Below are 18,886 nucleotides of genomic sequence, written 5' to 3' on the forward strand. Positions count from 1 at the left end.
TTTTTTTTAATCGATTTTAAATCATGCTTTTTATTTGTTTTTGTTTTTTAATGTCTCTGTAAAGCACTTTGAATCACCTTGTTGTTGAATTGTGCTATATAAATAAACTTGCCTTGCCTTACTCACTTAAACCTTGCTACACATCCAAAAAAAGCACACAGGTTATATCAGGTGATTAACGGTCACAAGATTCGTGGTCACATGACTCAAAACCTCATAGACTACTAATGCACCACCATGCCAGACATTTAAGAGCTCTGTCTAGCGCTTTCCTTATTTTCACCTAAGTTCTCATACAGTTATTTTTTGTGCTGAGTAAGCAAACATGACAGAACTTTTAGATGTAAGTTCAGGCTTTAGACAGCTAGGCTCTCCTCATCTTTATGCTAACAACAAAGGAACACATTTGTGCAGACCTTTCATTATCTTCAGATATGCAAATAAACTGGTTGAAAGCTGTTTTTGCAAAACCCTTGCCACCATTACCCACAATTCCTCTCCTCGCTTCGTTCTACAGGTACTGAGTGGACATGCACCAAGAGACGCATGCTGGCTGGTATCATCACCGACTATGCCTATGGCCTGGGTTATATGCTGCTAGCAGGAGTAGCATATCTTATACGAGACTGGAGAAAGCTGCAACTAGCAATATCAGCCCCGGGCTTCCTGCTTAGCTTCTATATATGGTGAGAAATTCAACTGACATCTGAATATAAAATCTGCCCTGCTCAGACATGAAAATACACCTGCATTTCTATGAGTGTCTTGCATGTTATCATTCCTCATTTTCTCCTTTTCTCTACCTCTCTGTTTGACCTCTCAATGCCAACAAGGGTGCTTCCCCATTCGGCCAGATGGTTGTTGGCCAACAACAGGAGAGAGGAGGCCATCGCGCTCCTTCGCAAGGCAGCGCTGGTTAATGGTCGTGTCTTACCTCCCACCGTACAGGTGTGTGTGTGTGTCAGGTTCAGGATCACCTGGTTCAAAAACAGTGTTTGTGACAGTGTTAGGCTTTATTTTTACAGCCACCTTTCTCCTGTTTACTCTGTAATCTCTAACAAAAACCTCGTACTCCTCCAGCAGCGATCGCACACAAACCCAACTGCATTTCAGATCACACACCAGTAGTGTGAGCATTCATTACATGCCACATTAAACCAAGGGAAAACAGTGAACAGAGCATGCTGTCCTGGAAGCAAATGTTTTCTCTTTTGATCTTCATGTGGCCTCGTGCGATTCTGTTACAAAATTAAAAGAAAATAATCACAGAGAAATCTCCTCCCCTTACAGTTGCCTTTATATCAGCAGCGATGATCTCGGAAAAGCCACAGAGATTTCGTCGTCTTCATCATTTCCATGCGAAAAAGAAAACAAAAAGCCATATTAAATGTTTTGTTTTGTCTCGTAGGACTCATGCTGCAGTTCTCTCATGAAACGGGTCCCTTTGGCATTTTCTACCTGGCAAGATATTCATAAGAATTAAATATGAATCAAGTGAAAGCTGAGCTTCCTGAGGAAAATGAGACAATCACGAAATGAGGAGTACAACTTTTATACAGTGAAACTTAATAAATAAATAAAAACATACATTTCTAAGCTAGTTTTCAAAGCTGAATCCTCTGATTTGATGATGGCCACATGAAAGCTGAAGGACTTAAGGTTTCGTGCTGAGAACACTGTTTTCTTGATTTGTTTTAATGCAGCGTGTAATGCATGGTCAGGATAGCAGGGATTTTCTCGGGCTGTGTGCTGAACACGTGCAAGTTTGTGGCACAGATGAAACTTCAATAACTGGTTGTCATGACTCACAGCTGGTGATACACTATTGCAGTCTAGTGACGACCTTCCAGACTAATCAGTCTTCCCGTTACCGTGGTTTCATGTACAGAGCTAGACGGAGAGATACGCAGTAACTATATTGTTTGATCAATATGTAAAAAGGCTTGAATTAATTCACTTCACATGTAATGAATAAAGAATATATGCAACTTTACCTTTTTGAATGAAATTACAAATAAACGTAACTTTTCCATGAATTCTATTTCAGTGCTATCAGGCCAAAAATGATCCAACAATGTCCTGTATGTGGCTGTGAAAAAGGCCATCCTGCGTATTTTATGTACTTTAAATTTTGATACTAAAACATGTTTTATTATTAATCATGTACAGGTGTTAAAATTGAAATTGACAGGTGGGGAACCCTGAGATAGATGGAGCAGTGCCACAGGGGGGTTAACTTAAATAAGTCACATGATGATGTGCACTGGGAGTTACAGTAGTTTCTTTGTGGACAGCCGGTGATCAGCTGACCTGTACTCCTGGTGTTGATCACTCAGAGGTTTACTGCTCCTTGTGGATTTAGCTAAATGCATTCGGCAAAGATATAAGCAGTCGTTACATGAGCCATCATGACTGCTTAAAGCCAGCGTGGCTAAAGGCACCTGTACCACAACACTGCTAAGTACTAGATCAGCCTACACATAACTGTATGGGGTTTGTAAGCTGAAGCATGCTCCACACCTTATAAAAACATCTGGTTTGAGGATTTTTAATGTAACACTTAGATTTAAATATAATATTTTGATTTAACATTTACAGTACATCGAGTAGTGTAGAGATGTTTTTAATGTACAGGTAAAATGTAAAAGCCTCTTTTGTGGTTTCTGATTCGTTTGTGGCGTCCACATCAGGTTGAGTGTGAGATATCGGTCGAGGGGAAGAGAAGTCACTCGGCTGTCGATCTGGTACGCACGCCTCAGATGAGGAAAAGATCGCTGATCCTGTTCTATGTTTGGTACGACTTCTTGTCGTTTCACTGTCATTTTCAGCAGAGACAATGTCTCTGTAGCTTTTTATCACTCCTCTCTTTCTCCCCTTTGAAATCACAGGTTTGTGAATGTGCTGGTCTATTATGGTCTCTCACTGGGCGTGTCCAGGTTGGGGACAGACCTCTACCTGACCCAGTTCGTGTTCGGGCTGGTTGAGATCCCAGCTCGTTCTCTGGTCCTCGTCGTGCTGCCCTTTAGCCGCCGACTCACTCAGAGTGGCTTTCTGGCAATCGGAGGCCTCGCCTGTCTGCTCATGCTTGCAGTGCCTGCAGGTAAGATGGAAACTTGCTAAAATGCTTTTTCTTCCTCAAAAAGCTAATATTAAAATTTATTTCATCACTTGAATGATTTTTCTCCTTCCGTCTGCAGATCATCCCAATCTCCTGAGTGGTCTCGCCATGGTAGGGAAGTTTGGCATAGCGGCGTCGTTTGCTGTGATCTATGTCTACACTGCTGAGATATTCCCCACGGTGCTTCGGTGAGACTTCTGTCCTAATCATCAAACGGTTATTTCAGTGATGCATTCCTGAAACTGTTTCTTTTCCCTTGCTGTGCCAAAAGGCAAACAGGAATAGGCGTATCCTGTATGTTTGCAAGGATGGGTGGTGTGCTGGCACCCATTATCAACATGCTGCATAACCACAGCCCGGCCACACCCCTCGCCATCTTCGGCATCTCTCCGCTTCTGGGAGCTGTCCTTGCCCTGGCCCTTCCTGAAACTGCCGACAGACCTCTTCCAGACACAGTGGAGGATGCAGAGAACTGGGATGTTAGGTAATTGTTTAAAAACCTGCTTGCTTCTGAGCAAAATACAAAAGAAAGGATGAAAGTAAAAACGCAGGTTAGCAAACTTTAACACACAGTCTTCAATTTGAACTCCAAAGCACATGAAACCTCTACAATAATGAGTGTCTACTTTTTGTTATTCCTCTCTCACAGGACACCTCCAACCGAGGAAAACCCAGAGATGTGTGAAGATGATAGCCAATCAGGACGCAGCACAGAGAAGCTGGAGTTATGCAATCTGGCAAGCCACACCTAATGCACAGCCTCAGCTTTGATGCCAGAAATACTACTTTTCACAAAACCCTCTATGCAATTACACGTCAGGTGCAGAACATATTTCAAATGGAAAAAAAGCAGCACAGAAATATCTGTGTTTTACAATCTTTTAAATCCATCAGAGATTTACACCTTTTACTTGAGGTTTGAATGTGGGTAGGCAGAATAATAGCTCCTATTAGGATTTTGCATATGTGTATACAGTATATTCATCCATGCATGAGAGCATTCATACATCACTTCCCTGCCACCAGAACGTCTGCACCGCCTTTTGGGTGAAAACAATCAGTGTAAAAGTGCATTGCTGTAGGGTCTTTACATCAATATAAAGCTGAATTGGATTGTTCTGTAAGTATGTCATTTAAGTCAAATTTAAAGAGTAAACAGTCACATTTGTAAAATCTGCCAGTTTAATAATAACTCTATAGCAACAATGAAAACGCAGCAAAAATTAATTTAATCTTCTCCTGTATGTAAGTCGGCTAACAGTTAGCTTGTCAGACATGGCTACAGCAAGCTAAAGCGACTTCCTCTCTCCTTCTGCGACACTCGTTAACTCCAGAAACTTCTTGTAGAACCACATGTATTAACTTGAAGTAATAGTTCACTGTATGACTTTCTCAGTCTACCACGTTATCGTGGAGGAATTCTGGGACATCTTCCTTACAGCGTTGTTTCAGTTCATTGAGGTTTGCAGGCATTTGTTTATACACAGCTCTGTTAAGCACCTGCAACAGCATTTTAATCAAATTGAAGTCTTGACTTCGACGGGACCATTGTAACGCCTGGATTCTTTTCAGCCGTTCTGTTCCTGCTGTGCTGTTACGTGACCATATTTGGGTCAAACGTTAGCTGACGGACAGATAGTCACACGTTTGACTTTAGATCACTTGTGTGTACGGAGCAGTTCATGGTCGACTCAGTCACTGAAAGATGCTTAGGTCACATGGCCAACAGGAAGCCTGAATCATCACCCCTCCACCACCGTGCTTCACAGCTGATATGAGCTGTAAGTGCTGATATGCTGAGTTTGGTTTTTGCCAAAAGATATTCTTCAGAAGTGTTGTGGTTTGTTCAGATGTTACTGTTCAAACCTAAGCATTGGTGCCATGTTCTTTTTAGAGAGGAGATGTTCTCCTGGTAGCTCCTCACAAGCAAGCGACTTTTTCTGTCTTTTTTAAATTGTACTGTCGTGAACTTTAAGATTTAACATTCTAACTGAAGTGTGTAGACTCTGAGATGTAGCTCACGTAGCTGTTTTTTGCTGTTACTCTGAGCATTTGGTGGTCTGACTTTGGGGTGTCCACTCCTCTGAAGATTCGGTAATGTGTTAACACACACCTGAATGCACCAGACCATCAAACGTCTGCTTTTTTAGAAGTGGTCACGCTTGTTGTTAATCAGTTAAATAAACTGTGTTCTATTATCCTCTTAATTGCTTTGGAAGCATTAAATGTGTACTTGGGTCTTCACAGGCAGCATGAAGTCCAGTGAAAACTTTCTGTTTCACGTGACTGTAACGGTGCTGATTGTTGATCTGTGTGTGCTGCGTGCTATAAATTCGCAAAGATCTCCGGACTGTGTTTCGCACCACTTAAAATTAGGTATTGTTTGCACTCAAGATGGGTGTGCGGTTGCTGTTCAGGGCAAAATCCCTGGACGCGCTGCTCTTGTGATTGGGGGGCCGAACGCACAACTAAACGTTGTTTAAAGACTGGAGAAGACTAGCAGACTGCCAAATGCAACGCACCTATTCTCCAAACGTTATTACTGCATTTTAAACATTTTGTTCAAAGAAACATGCTTGATATTTTTGTATGAAAGTGTTTTTGTTTTGGGCATATGTTGGTTGTAGCACAAATTTATATTGCAAGCAACTGCCTCATCTTCGTCTCAAGCCAAGAAAAAAGACTGCATGCACTAGTGAAGCCTTTTAGTTAGACTGTTGTATTTAATAGATTTGGATGAAAAAAAAGAGATTTGACTGTTATCAGCATGTGGAAGAATATTTGATTTCAGCATTGTTGTTGTTGTTGTTGTTTTTAGATTTGTTCTCCTTTTATTATTGTCCAATACAAACGGACTGCAGCATGTATCAATGATAACACTCTATGAGTCTTCACAAGCAATCAAGGGCTGTTATTGTTATGAATTATAGAAGAAATTCGATTCATGTATCGGATGCACTTGAATATGCAATATGATGCCATACAGTGCTGTGAAGTATCTGTGCCCCTTCTTGATTTTATTTTTACACATTTAATGAAATCATCATTTAAAAACTGCGTTTTGCGTTTACTCTGGTTACTCTGCTTAATGATCTGAAACATTGTGACAGAGAGGGACTCAGGAAGCGGGCAAATACTTTTACACAACACCGTATGTTTGTGCTGTTATTCAGGCACAAGCATTTACATGTCCAACTGTAAAAGTGTAAATAGAAATAAAATGCAATGATTTGCAAACCTCATAAACCCACATTTGATTCACAATAGAATATGGAAACAATATGGAACATTTAAACTGAGAAAAAAATGATTCTAGCTGCTTATCAGTCCTGAGTCTTTATATCTTGTTCTCTTCATGATGTGCCAATTGCTTTCTGTTGGTGGAAGGTCTGGACTGCAGGAAAAATTCCAAGAAAAAAATGGAAAAAAAACCCCACATGTTTTACATTAAAGTGGCAAATTAATGAGAAAAATGGCAAATTTGCCAGGAATAATACAAAAAAACCTTTTTCTTAGATGACCTAATTTAATTCTACTTTTCAATTGGACTTTGCAATAAAGAAATCCTTGTGGTTTAAGTTCAGAATCACCACATTTTCAAAAGCGTCTGAGCTTCAAAGAGTCGTTGTCATGAGCTGCTATTCATGAGAAAACACACTGATTTGGATGAGGTAACAGCCTGTGTGTGAAGTACTACAGCACAGTTGATGTCTTGAGGACTTGTGGTACATCAGGACGCAATCCAACAGATTATTAAAGCATTCAATCCTCATGGTTTGAAGGATTGAAACCATGAGAGGCGTCTTAGGCACTGTAGGCTCAATGTTCTCTCTCAGATTTGCCACTTTAATGTCAAAAATCTTGAGTTTTTTCTCAAAATTTTATACCCACTCTGCTTTTTTAAAAAAATTTTGGGCCCTCATATGTATGTATATGCCATTCAGCACTAATGGTGCCTTTTCAGATGTGTAATTGCACAGCCCCTGATGCACTCACACACCGTGAAAGACACAGGATTTATCTGGGAGGACATGACGCTCATGTTTTCCAAAAGGAATTTCACATTTCTGACCACAGAGCAGTTTTCCAATTTCTCCGGCATCATCAGAAGACGGCATCATTTCTTTATCATGTTCCTGTATGACTTAATATTTTTGTGACCTTCCATCAATTTAAAAAAAAAAAGAAAATAGTAAAGTCAATTGAAACACTTGATATTATTTCTGTTCCATTGTGAAACCAATTTGTTGTAAGATTTTTTGTAGACTTAAAAAAACAAACAAACTAAATCCCTTTTGCAAAGAAATTAAAGAAACCAATTGTATAAATGTCGATATGCATGATGTGAGAGTGCACGCCTTAATGCTGGCCACAGCATGTGATGTTAGATGTCATTATAAATGCAACTTCTTTTTATAGCAGGAATAATTTGTCTGTAAAGGACGAGTGGAAATTTGTGACTTATCTGAAATAAGGGCATTGAGCCAGTGTGCCTTGAGCAGTAAAATTTTAATGACTGAGTGAACTTGTTCTGTGTGTGTTTGTGTGCCACCAAGTAGAAACAGACAAAGCAACCAGAGTTAATAACTTCCTGGGACCAGCAAATTTATTTAAATTTGTTTTCAATAAAAATTCTGCCTTCCAGCAGCAATTAAAAAACTAACACCACAGAGACAAAATAGATTATCGGGACGTAACACCTTTTACTTCACAATGATCCAGTTTGTCTTGTTATCAATGCAACACTGTAGTGCTGTCTCCTCCCAATCAGGCTGCCATGTTTAGTTCAGTCCACGATAAGTTCTTAGGCTTTTTTCCCATAAAGCTGGCCTAACACACACATCAAGATTAAGTGTAATTCAGCAGTCATGAAGTGGCATCAGCAGCAACATAAAGGCTTTAAAAGAAGACAGTCTATGCCAGTGTAACATATGTAGCATCAGTGGCAACACCACAGTTGTTATCCTTCATAGACATGAGGATGTAGCCATCATTGCCCCAGTATGTGGACCAAGAGTTCTTGATGAGCCAGTATGGCTCTCCATTCAGGGTGCCATATCCCACTGCAAGCACAGCATGGTCCAGATCATCCACAGTGTTCCCTGAAAAACAGAACCAGCGAGTTACGTTGTTGTGAGCGTGAAGGATAGTATCTAACGCAATCACTGTGGAAAGAAAAAACACTCACCACAAGCAGGTTCGTAGTAGACGCCGTTACTGTAGAAAACAAACGAGCGATGTGATGCGTCGATACTCACGGCAACGGGGCCGTTTTTAAAGAGCGCCAGCTTGAGGGCCAGTTGATCGCCAGACGTGACGTTCGTGTAGCTCTGGATACGTGCAGTGAGCTCGGATGAGTTCGTGTGGCAAAATCCGTTCTACTCGGAGAGAAAAAAATATTTTTAAAAACTTTCTCACAGCTTCTCGAAATCCTCTTTTGTGTTGAAATCCACTGTTAATAAGCAGGCAGTTATTCTGCTGGCTTGTTTTTTTAAATATAAATTTGTAGGTTTTGCTTTAACGTTTAGGGAGGAATGTATTGAAATGAATCATACACATGTGATTTACTGGGGTTTGTGGAGGGCAAATTAATGGAAAAACAATCCATTATTCAACACAGAAAGAAAGTATGTGATGTTTTGCTCCTGATGATTCTATGATAGCTGCAAGGAATGTTATTTTAATTGGAATACCAGAGGGGAGGGATTATTGGAACAAAATGTGAATCTTTGTTTGGGTTCTGAATATTTCTGGACCTTAAAATTGCTGTTTTATTACAAAGGAAAACTTAACAAGGAGCACTGGAGAGAATGGTAGAATAGCTGCCCAGTAAAGGCCATTTATACACACCAGCAGTTGTCATTTCAACTGGCTTTCATCCACCTCTGGCTTTTTGTGACCTAGCACATGTGGGGCAGCTGGGTTAAAGACATGAACAGACATCACATAGTTTATTTTTAAATACATGTATAATATTTAATACTACTCTTTAACAGCAGATCTATGTCTGCTTAGTTAGAGCATGCTAGATTTATGACTGAATTTTGCAACTTTTGCTACTTTTGGGTGACACGAGAGCAATTTGGGATAATCACAGGTCACTGGAAGTCAGTCTCTTCCTTTGATGTTAATAAATACACAGTTATACACAGTGGGGCAAACTGACAGTAACTTTCTGAATGCTTTTAAGTACTTAAGAGACACATGAAACAGTCTCTGGTCAAAAGCTTGTTTAACTGTAAGACAGGCTTCCTGAGCCTGAAATCAAACATGCCGTTAATACACAATGATAAGATTTGTAGAATTACACCATTAACGTCGCTCTTTTAAGGGGCGATCGTGGCTCAAGAGTTGGGAGTTCGCCTTGTAATCGGAAGGTTGCCGGTTCGAGCCCCGGCTTGGACAGTCTCGGTCGTTGTGTCCTTGGGCAAGACACTTCACCCGTTGCCTACTGGTGGTGGTCAGAGGGCCCGGTGGCGCCAGTGTCCGGCAGCCTCGCCTCTGTCAGTGCGCCCCAGGGTGGCTGTGGCTACAATGTAGCTTGCCATCACCTGTGTGTGAATGACTGGTTGTGCTTTGGGGTCCTTAGGGACGAGTAAAGCGCTATACAAATACAGGCCATTTAAATGTTTGATTTGTTGTTGTGAAATCATCTCACCATCCCCATGTAGGCGCCATATGTTTCCGTTGTGGCGATGCCTCCATGCTTCATGATCCACTCGTACGCTCTCCACTCCTCCCCGCCATCGCAGCCGTTATTACCGAAACCCCAGGAGCAGTCGATCAGCATCTGCTGAGACAGAACCTGCAGAGAGCCCGTCTGAAAGACACGAGCAAAAGTATGATTACACTCGGCATTACATCAGCAGCCTGCGCTTACTCTGCACTAATCATGAATCAAACTCTAATAAAATGCAGACATTTTAATCCACTGATCCACTTTATTGACATTTGATTATATGAAACACAAACAAGACAGCTAAACATTTATAATCGGCTTTCATTCCTACACCATTTTTACTCCAGCTGCAATCTACAGGTTTCTAGGAAGATGCTGTGAGATCACGAAGAACTAAATTCAAAGCGTGCCCCCCACTGAGTGGCTCTGTTTATGAACCTGCCCGTGGGGAAAGGGTCACTGCATCGCTCAGGTTCAAAGACGACCTGCTGCAGCCTCACAGCAGTACTTCCTCCTAGCCAAAACAAACTGTTCCTGCAATTATTGCAAAGCAATTAGCAGTTCAAGCTGCTTTACCTCAGTGAGAAATGTTAAGATTATTGCACGGATGAATCCCTTACATTTATATATTTATACATCGTTAAACAAGAAGTCGCTACAGAGACCAAAACCAGACCTTAAAAACATGTTTTGGTGTAAAGTTGGACATTTTTACATGGAAGTCCATCACGACCACTGACAGTGTGAAACAAGGATGCAACTACCATAAAGTTTTCTACTGCATTGTGAAATCTCATTGCAACATCATCTCGGTGCTTTGAACCACATGTGACAGCGAGGGGTAATCTGACCATGAAACCGCGCTGATGCCAAAGAGCATGTCCTGGATAATCCTCCTTTCTGACACTTCAAATGACTAAAATTTACAAAAGGGATAAAGATTTATGGGCTCTTCTCCTACAGACTTTTATAAGGCAGGAGTATTTTTAAAATCACAGATATCACCTCCCCAGTGGCTTTAAAAAAGAATAAACTTGCAGTTGCTTCACTTTTCAGACCCAGAAGCTCTATCGATTCTTTATACTTGAGTGAATCGCCTTTGGAGCCAGTCTCAAGGGGCTCACTTCCACATTCACTTTACTTTTCGACCCTGGATTTCGGTGTTCGTTATGTACTTTGCATTTTCTGATCAGTAATTTAAAACTAGATGAGTAAATAAATACTAAGATCAGATTTTACTGATACTCAGTGGGAAATTTCCAAGCGCAGCACCTTAAGTTTACTGCAATGCAAAAACATTTTACTCCTGCTTCACTGCGATGAAGCAGGAGCTTTAATGTAAGTATTAGCCCTGAGACTTCCTCCATCACTGGACCTCAGCCTAGGAGTTACAGAGCTACAGGCCAGGGGCAAGACACATAATTAAGAGTCTCCTATGTGAGGGAGAGACACAGAATTCGGTCACTTCAATGGGGTGCCGTCAAGTCCCAATAAACTGATCCTATGTTTGGATCAAGTTGCTAGGCAACATGGGATAAGGAATGCCTTTGAGCTCAGCTTTCTACAGGATGGAGGCAGCCCAAAGCTGACGTCCCCTCAGACTCATTCATTCACACAGACACACACACTGTAAAGCCCGTCCAACACGACTGAAGTTACACAATGAATCTTCCTGTGGATCTGTCCCCAAAAGGAGGGCTGCACTTCAGAGAGAAGGATGTTTGTTTGTTTTTTTTATTTTTTAAAAAAGGTCAGTAGACTCAAACAGCAGCCCTACGCTAAATAAATGTGACAGACTGTCATTATCTATCTAATTTACAAATGGTTATTTTTAATTTTGCAAATAATTCTGCTGGTTTTGTCACAAAGAATCTATATCAGTCCTGCACCTTGAATAATTTGCATCTTTGTATTTTATTCATTTCACTGGGAGAATTCTTCTGCCTGCACGAGCCACTTCAATACAAGGAGTATTAAAATAAAACCTAATTTCTCCCTAAAACATCAGAAACTATAGATTTATACCAAACGTAACTGCACTGGAAATAAACCCAAACAAGAACAGATGAAGCATCAAGCTGAGCATCTGCGGCTTCAAAGAGAATAGGGAAGGAGCCCCATTATTCGAAGACACTGGAATGGGGCCAAGGACTGTGCAGCAAGCTGCCTCCTATCCTTTTTACCTTTAAGAAGAGAGCGCCCTCTACTGCTCCAGTGGTGGCAAAGCTCCAGCAGGAGCCACAGATGGCCTGGTCCTTTACTGGGGTCACGGCGCCTGGGAGGCCAGAGTTAAGGTGAAAAAACAAACCTTCCTCACAGATGCATCTTTGGTGAATATTTAAAGCTTATACACACCATAAAGCCTCCAGTCGAGTGACTCGGGAAGATTGACTCTTTTGTAAGCTTTGAAGGGGAAGGGGAGCCCTCTGTTTGGGGTCTTTCCCCTTTTTCTTCCCCTCATGGTTGCCAGCTCAGACATGGTGCGATCCGACAGAGAGTTCAGAGCCAGAGAGAAAGACATGCCCGCTCTGTTCTTAGAGTGAATGTACCTAGAAAAACAGGGAACCAGTCAGACACACCGCTGAAAAACTACTACTAAAGCTGTAGCCTCACAATTATTATTAAAGTATTAAATGTTGCTCTCACCGTAGGTTAAGAACAAAAGCATGCTCCCTCTTCTCGTGCTCCCTTTCATCGCTGTACTGCCGCTGGAACTTGTCCTTGAAATGGCTGAACATGCGCTGTGACTGGCCTGACGCTGAGGTGTGGATGAGATCTTTCATTGGATTGGCCAACATATGGTGCTCCACTCCAGGACCAGGAAACCCACCACAACTCATGCCTGTATAGAAACACAACAAGAAGGAGTTTTTGTTTTTCTTTTGTCCTCTGAGTCTTCCAAAAGGTCGAGCAGGTATATATTTACACAAACCTTCAGGCAGCAGGAAGACTTTGGGGTTCACCTCAGTGCTGAACTCCTTGTATTCCACCAAGTACTTGTCGTAATGAGACCCCAGCAGAGTGTTGTATCCCATCATCTCATAGTGAATGGGAATGGGGGTGTCTTTTCCTCCATCTGCACCTCGCTCTGAATGTGTCACCCACAGTGTGTACGTGTTCTTCTTGTAACCCACAGTGGTCACATTCTGCCAGACTTCACACAGGGAACCTCTGTAGTACTCCACCCTCAGGAACTAAGGAGGGAAATGAACAACTTGACTTGTCAAAATAAAAGATAAAAACATTCAATGAAATATGTGACTACGATATAAATACTCATAAATGGTGACGGTTTGTTTTCCACTAAGACATACTCCTCATGAAAATGTAATTTACAAAATGAACATGACACTGTAATAAAGATCTTATGACTTATGAGCCCACAAACTCATCAGAAAAGGTTTAATGAGGTAAGCAGTTGAGTCATTTACCTGTTTTCTTTTGCGGTTTTGCTGACACATCACCACTGACCATGTGATGTCAACTTGTTAACCATTAATACCATGATTGTGTGACAATCGTGGTGACAACATAGGATCAAGTGAATGCGTCTATAGTGACGCGGGTCTAGAGAGTGACCATCTGACAACCCTCGAACGTGAGGAGGAAAATGAGCACTCCAAGACCAGCTGTGAATGATTGCTGGAGGCTGATGGCAGGTGCTGCAAAAATGACTGCTATAACCAAAGTCACACAAGCCTACAGACAGGTTAGTGATTTCCTGGAAACAACCTGTCACTAAAGAAATATTAGTATTCCCCCAATATTAGTAATACTAGTAATGGTAGCATATTCCCATTTACTGGTCTGACTGTAAGTGAAGGGCTTATCTACAAACACTGGCAATCTACTAGAAACACTGCCAACTGGTTGGGGAATAGAAGTTTCCCTAGCAACCGGTGGTTGCATCATGTCCAATGTCGAGGTCAACTCTTAACCGATGTGTGCGTGACCTCAGTACACTCTGACTTCTTCTTGCAGTAGGGTAACTACCCCCTTCTGGCCATTAGAATGATAGTATACAGCTTTAAGACTTTTCTGCTTTGGCTTCTGTTTTAACAACCGGAGACTGTTCCATATATACACTTTTACTCATGAAGATCAAACTGAAAAGTGGAATAAAAAGAAATAAAACACACACCTGGAAGCCCTGCACATCGGGGAGCGCAGCCTGCGGTGTGACTGCTTCGTCCTTTGTTCCGTTAATCTGGAAGCACTTCATCACATTTAGCTCCTCTTCAGTGGTCTCAGGCGAGATCTTATAGGCAGTGCCATACTGCTGCTCTGAAGCTAACTGGTAAGTCAAAACCTGGCCTGTTGGTGATAAAGAGTGTTAAAATTAGACATTATTGACTTCTCTAATGTTAATAGTACATTTATTTTGTTAATAGCTCAAGATTTCTGAATGAATATGCTATGTGTGGCTCAGACAAAACCTTATTAGCTATAGTCAGGGCTTTTTGGCGTATACACCTGTCAGTAGAAACGCATTATATCAGGATTCAATTTTATTATTTCATTACTACTTTGAATGTGTTCATTCTTCCTTTTTCCTAACAGACTACAGTTATGTACAAGTCAAGATGATGATTTGTCTGATGGAAGAAAAACTAAATAAAGAGGAGTATTCATGGGTAAGTTTGCACCAGCCGTCATCAGCACTGTAAGCATATAAAAACACAATTTTGGTACAAAGTCACATGCAACACGAGTCATCAGATTATGTTCATCACGCGTGCTTACTCTGTCTTTTTTCACTTCTTTTTTTGCAATAATGTTACAGTCTGGTATCGTTTCTCTTACACAACAGGCACTCAATTTCAAATTACTGATTAGCCAAGCAGGGGAATACAGAATCTGCTTCAGGAGAATCAGCTGAAGGGGGTTTCTCACCGTGGTAGTAGTCTATCCGGCTTGACTTTGCTGTTAGGTCTAACCAGGCCTCAAATGGTTCCTCAATTTCAGCATAGGGCAGAGAGATGATTCCTGAAATGTAAATACTCAATGAAACATAACTTCCAACAAGGCCCAAAACATACTGTGTAACCCTCTGTTAGTTCACAGCTTACCTTTGACATGATAGCTCTTTCCAAAATCAGGAAGGCTATGTACTGCCTTTGCCTCTGTACCTGACAATGAAGCAGAGGTGACAACACATGTTAGTAATATAACTACAGAGCTGTGTGCAACAAGCAGCAAATAGCAAAGCAAGAAATACTGACAGCTATCCCTGGATATTTGCTATAACTGGTTACATGGACGCTACAAACACTGGTCATTTACAGACGCCTTGTTAACTTCTCACACACGGAGCAGAGGATAAAACAGACGTTTGTAGCCATTTTGGCAATATAAGCTATAAAATTAGATAAACTTCTCATACCCCAACCTTCCTTTTTTAAGTTTTAAAGCCCACTTTATCATAAAAGGAAAAGGTTAAGCTTTGGTAATTAATAAAGTTAGTTGTGTGCCGAATTAAAGAGTGGTTAGTGGCGCTCATAAATTAGCACTTCTCTCAAGCTAAAACAGGAAGACTTTAATGTGAAAGTTAAAAATTATCGTATGTATTCCTGCTCTACTGTATAGCTACTTACACACAAAGATAGCCTCTTATTTAGCAAACTGAATGCTAATGTACGTTTATTAACATGTTTATTTGCACGTAACCGCTGCGTAACAAGACCCCCGAGTGCTAGCTACCTCCACAGCATGTAACGCTGGCTGACTGTAAACAGCTAACCTAAAAACACAAATATGAAATGTATTTCCTTACCAGCGACATCGCACAAAAAAATAGCTGCAATGTACCAAAGCTGCATTTTTTTTCTTCTGTATTCTCAGAGTGACAATGAGAGCAGCTGGCAGACTAAAGCCAAACCTCACAGAAACACATTGCTCTGCGGACGGTCTTTAACCCCCAAAACAATGATTAAATCATGGAGAACGGTGCCTGCCCGGTCCACCAATCACATCGCGCCGAGGAAGTGTCTCCTCCAATCACAGTTTTATTTGCACGCACATCATGTGAAGCATGTCATATGACTGTAGTTAACTAGATAATAGGAAAACAGCGGAAAGGGCAGTGTTTGTGTGAACTACCACTGCGTGTCACGAAGCCGAGGCTTCCCCTTTTTTGTTTGGAGCTCTTAAAATCCTTAAATCAATCAGACGAAAATACTTTGATAAGATAACTTAATTGTGTGCTAATTGTATGTTAAATGACATTTACAACAGGATTAGTCAGAGTTCCCTCTTGGGTTTTGTTTGTTATAGAGAAGGGTTGCTTTTTGAAAAGCTATTCTTTATATACAATCCTGTGCAAAAGTGTCAAGTCGCCCCATTTTGATTCCCATTTTGATCCAGTGATGTCGAGAATAGTCTTTCAAAGTTTCTGAAGGGTTTTCAAAGTTTTCTTTGGACAATAACTGCTTTTTTATTCACGTTCAGTCCAATCCTCATACCTGACCATTTCCAGAAGTTTTTAAAACAATTTCTATTATTCATTCTTATTTATTTATTTTTATTTAGAATGGAATAGATAGAATAGAATAGCCCTTTATTGTCATTGTACGTGTAAAATGAAGTTCAATTCAATTCAATAAAACTTTATTGATCTGAAGGTTGACCCCAAAGGAAATGGAGTTAAGGCTGCCGACCTTTGCCAGCGCCGACTTACCCTTCTGACCATACATACATTACACAAACATCACATGGGGAAGACAGGTCAGAGAGGTATAACAATGGAAAATGCACCACATGAGGAAAGATAAGGAGAAAAAAAATAACTCCCCCCAGACTGAGCTCCAACAGGGAGATCGGTTTGAGAACAGAAAAAAAAAAAGTTGTGGGTGCTCCACACCAACGGTGCCAGAATAAAATATAAAAAGTAGAAAGCAGGAAAAAATAGCAAAAGAGGACAAATATATACAATCAAGAGGAATATATTCAGAAATAAGAGAAAGACAGACATTGGAGAACAAAATAGCTTCAAATAGTGGCCTGAGTGATGAGGGTCACACAGACCATGGCTCAGATTCATGAGGTGGGTGTTTGTTAACAGTCTGAATGGCCCAGGGGAAGAAACTGTTACTGGGTCTGGAGGTGTGGGACCTGATTGACCTGAGGCGCTGACCAGAGAAGCGGGTAAACAGATGGTAAGCTGTGTAAGGGTGTAAGGGCTTACCTATGATTTTCCTAGTTTTCCTGAGACAGGAGGATCTGGCAATGGTCTCCAGGGTGTCAGAGGGCAACCAATAATTTTTTTGGGTGGTGTTGATTACCCTCTGTACAGCTGTCCTGTTGTCAGTAGTGGACTCTGTCTATCAAACACCCAGTGTGGAGGAGATGCTCTCCACAGAGGAGCAGTGAAGGCCAGCAGCAGCTTCTGGTCCACGTAATTCTTCCTCAGGACACGGAGGAAGTGCAGCCGCTGCTGGGCCTTTACAGGGCGTTGGTGTTGTGGGTCCAGGTGAGATCAGGGGAGATGTGGGTGCCCAGAAACCTGAAGGTGGAGATAGATTCAACCCATTCCCCATTTATAATTAGAGGGGAGTGGACCTGTCTGTGTCTGTCCATTATGAGTTCTTTTGTTTTAAGGATGTTCAGCTTTAGGTTGTTTTCGGAGCACCAGTGGGAAAAGTTCTCTACCTCCACCCTGTACGCTGTCTTATCTCCATCAGAGATGAGTTTAACCACGGTGGTGTAATTAGCATACTTGACAATGACGAGAGTTGGCTTGGTTGGTGTGCAGTTATAGGTGTACAGGGCGTGGGATCTGGTGCTGGATGACAGTCGAGCAGAGAGGTTGGGGGTTGGACTGATTGAGGCTGGTTTGTGAGGAAATCTTTGATCCAGGAGCAGGTAATAGGTGGTCCAGTTTGGTGGTGAGGATGTCTAGTATTATGGTGTTGGTGGTAAACGCTGAGCTGTAGTCCACGAAGAGCATCGTCAAGTAACTCTTCCTGTTCTGCAGATCATTTAGTGCTCTGTGAAAGGTGATGGTGTTAACAAAGAACTTATTTTAAATGGCATCTTTAAGCACTTTGTTTCTAATAGCCTGTTACAAAAAGACAGAATTTGTTCCCATTTCTTTTGTTGAATGTTTGAAAAATGTCAAAGAAAATGCAGTTTGACAAGCATGAAAAACTATTTTTGCAACAACAATTTTATTCCAAAACAGCTATTGTCTGAGAACCTGGCATACTCAGCATGGTGTGCAGTGTGTCCTTAAAAAAGTAGCGGACAAAGGAGGAAGTGACAGGCCTAAAAAACTGCTGTAAAACACCCAAAAGAAGTGAAAATAAATAACCAATCGAGCAAGAGTTTAATTCTCTCACTCTGTCTGTTAGAGACAGGTTTTAATGGTTGCAGAGTTGTTACAAAAGAAGAAGATGTGGTTTTGTGGGTGAGTCTGCATGCAAAAAGATTAATCTTGCTGATTTTCTTCTTGATTGGAAAGTGTAGAGCTGTGAAGGTGTGTGTGTGTGTTTTGTCTGTCTGTGGGTGTTTGAGTATGTTTGTGAGTGTTATGCTGGTGGAGTTTCAAAAGTGATAGTTGTTATTAACTACATGCTGAGTGTTTTCCATTTATGTTCCAGTGCATTTAAAAAAACACCAACGTGTGCACAGTGTGACATTTTAAAGAAGAAGAAAAACCTGACTCTTAGTGACAATGTCTTGTACGTACATTGTAGTTACAATATTTATAATTTCATTGTTAAAAGAAAGCATGGCCCCTGTCAGTTCTGAGGTTTTACGTCCCAGGATAACAACATTTTGATCCTTAGCAGGTCTCAAAATTAGACAAACCAAATGTCAGGTGAGCTACAACAACAGTCTTCTCATGAGTGGAAATTCTCCCCAATGCTCAGTTGAATTGTAAAACAAAAAAATCCAAGGGCTGCATCTCAGACTCTACAGGCCTCGGTTAGTATGTTATATGTTAAAGTTCATCACAGTACAAGTAGGAAAAGTCTGAACTAGTATGGCTGGTTTGGAAGGACTGCAGGGTGACAGCCGCTTCTCTCGAAAGAGAACATGGCAGCACAGCTTAGGTTTGTACCTGAATAAGTTACAAGACTTCTGGAACA

The 18,886-nt window shown here is 41.2% G+C and overlaps 2 protein-coding genes across 2 annotated transcripts in view; one reads left to right on the forward strand and one right to left on the reverse strand.

The window, feature by feature from the left end:
* Positions 1-7,565, forward strand: part of si:dkey-166k12.1 (solute carrier family 22 member 13) — a 24,910-nt gene extending 17,345 nt beyond the window's left edge. The window contains exons 4-10 of the mRNA XM_005940897.2: positions 518-686; positions 834-948; positions 2,691-2,794; positions 2,889-3,100; positions 3,198-3,306; positions 3,390-3,602; positions 3,768-7,565. Of these exons, the coding sequence (XP_005940959.1) occupies positions 518-686; positions 834-948; positions 2,691-2,794; positions 2,889-3,100; positions 3,198-3,306; positions 3,390-3,602; positions 3,768-3,870 (1,025 nt within the window). The 3' untranslated portion in view covers positions 3,871-7,565. The remainder of the gene's footprint in view (positions 1-517; positions 687-833; positions 949-2,690; positions 2,795-2,888; positions 3,101-3,197; positions 3,307-3,389; positions 3,603-3,767) is intronic.
* Positions 7,566-7,698: 133 nt separating this feature from the next.
* On the reverse strand, positions 7,699-15,733 carry LOC102294408 (digestive cysteine proteinase 2). The gene is made up of 11 exons (XM_005940863.2): positions 15,571-15,733; positions 14,867-14,926; positions 14,691-14,783; positions 13,939-14,111; positions 12,730-12,991; positions 12,444-12,639; positions 12,153-12,346; positions 11,981-12,072; positions 9,777-9,938; positions 8,307-8,496; positions 7,699-8,220 (listed from the first exon to the last, which is right to left on the reverse strand). The coding sequence occupies exons 1-11, from the start codon at positions 15,614-15,616 to the stop codon at positions 8,033-8,035; spliced, it is 1,656 nt and encodes a 551-aa protein (XP_005940925.1). The 5' UTR covers positions 15,617-15,733; the 3' UTR covers positions 7,699-8,032.
* Positions 15,734-18,886: the final 3,153 nt, after the last annotated feature.

Source organism: Haplochromis burtoni, unplaced genomic scaffold (assembly GCF_018398535.1).
Source record: "Haplochromis burtoni strain Fernald_Lab_line unplaced genomic scaffold, NCSU_Asbu1 Contig_297, whole genome shotgun sequence".
NCBI lineage: Eukaryota > Metazoa > Chordata > Actinopteri > Cichliformes > Cichlidae > Haplochromis > Haplochromis burtoni.

Coding starts and splice junctions, on each gene's coding strand:
- LOC102294408 (XM_005940863.2), bottom strand. CDS start 15,616: ATGCAGCTTTGGTACATTGCAGCTATTTTTTTGTGCGATGTCGCTG. Junction 14,784..14,866: donor AAAGAGCTATCATGTCAAAG/GTAAGCTGTGAA, acceptor TTTACATTTCAG/GAATCATCTCTCTGCCCTAT. Junction 8,221..8,306: donor CTACTACGAACCTGCTTGTG/GTGAGTGTTTTT, acceptor TCTGTTTTTCAG/GGAACACTGTGGATGATCTG.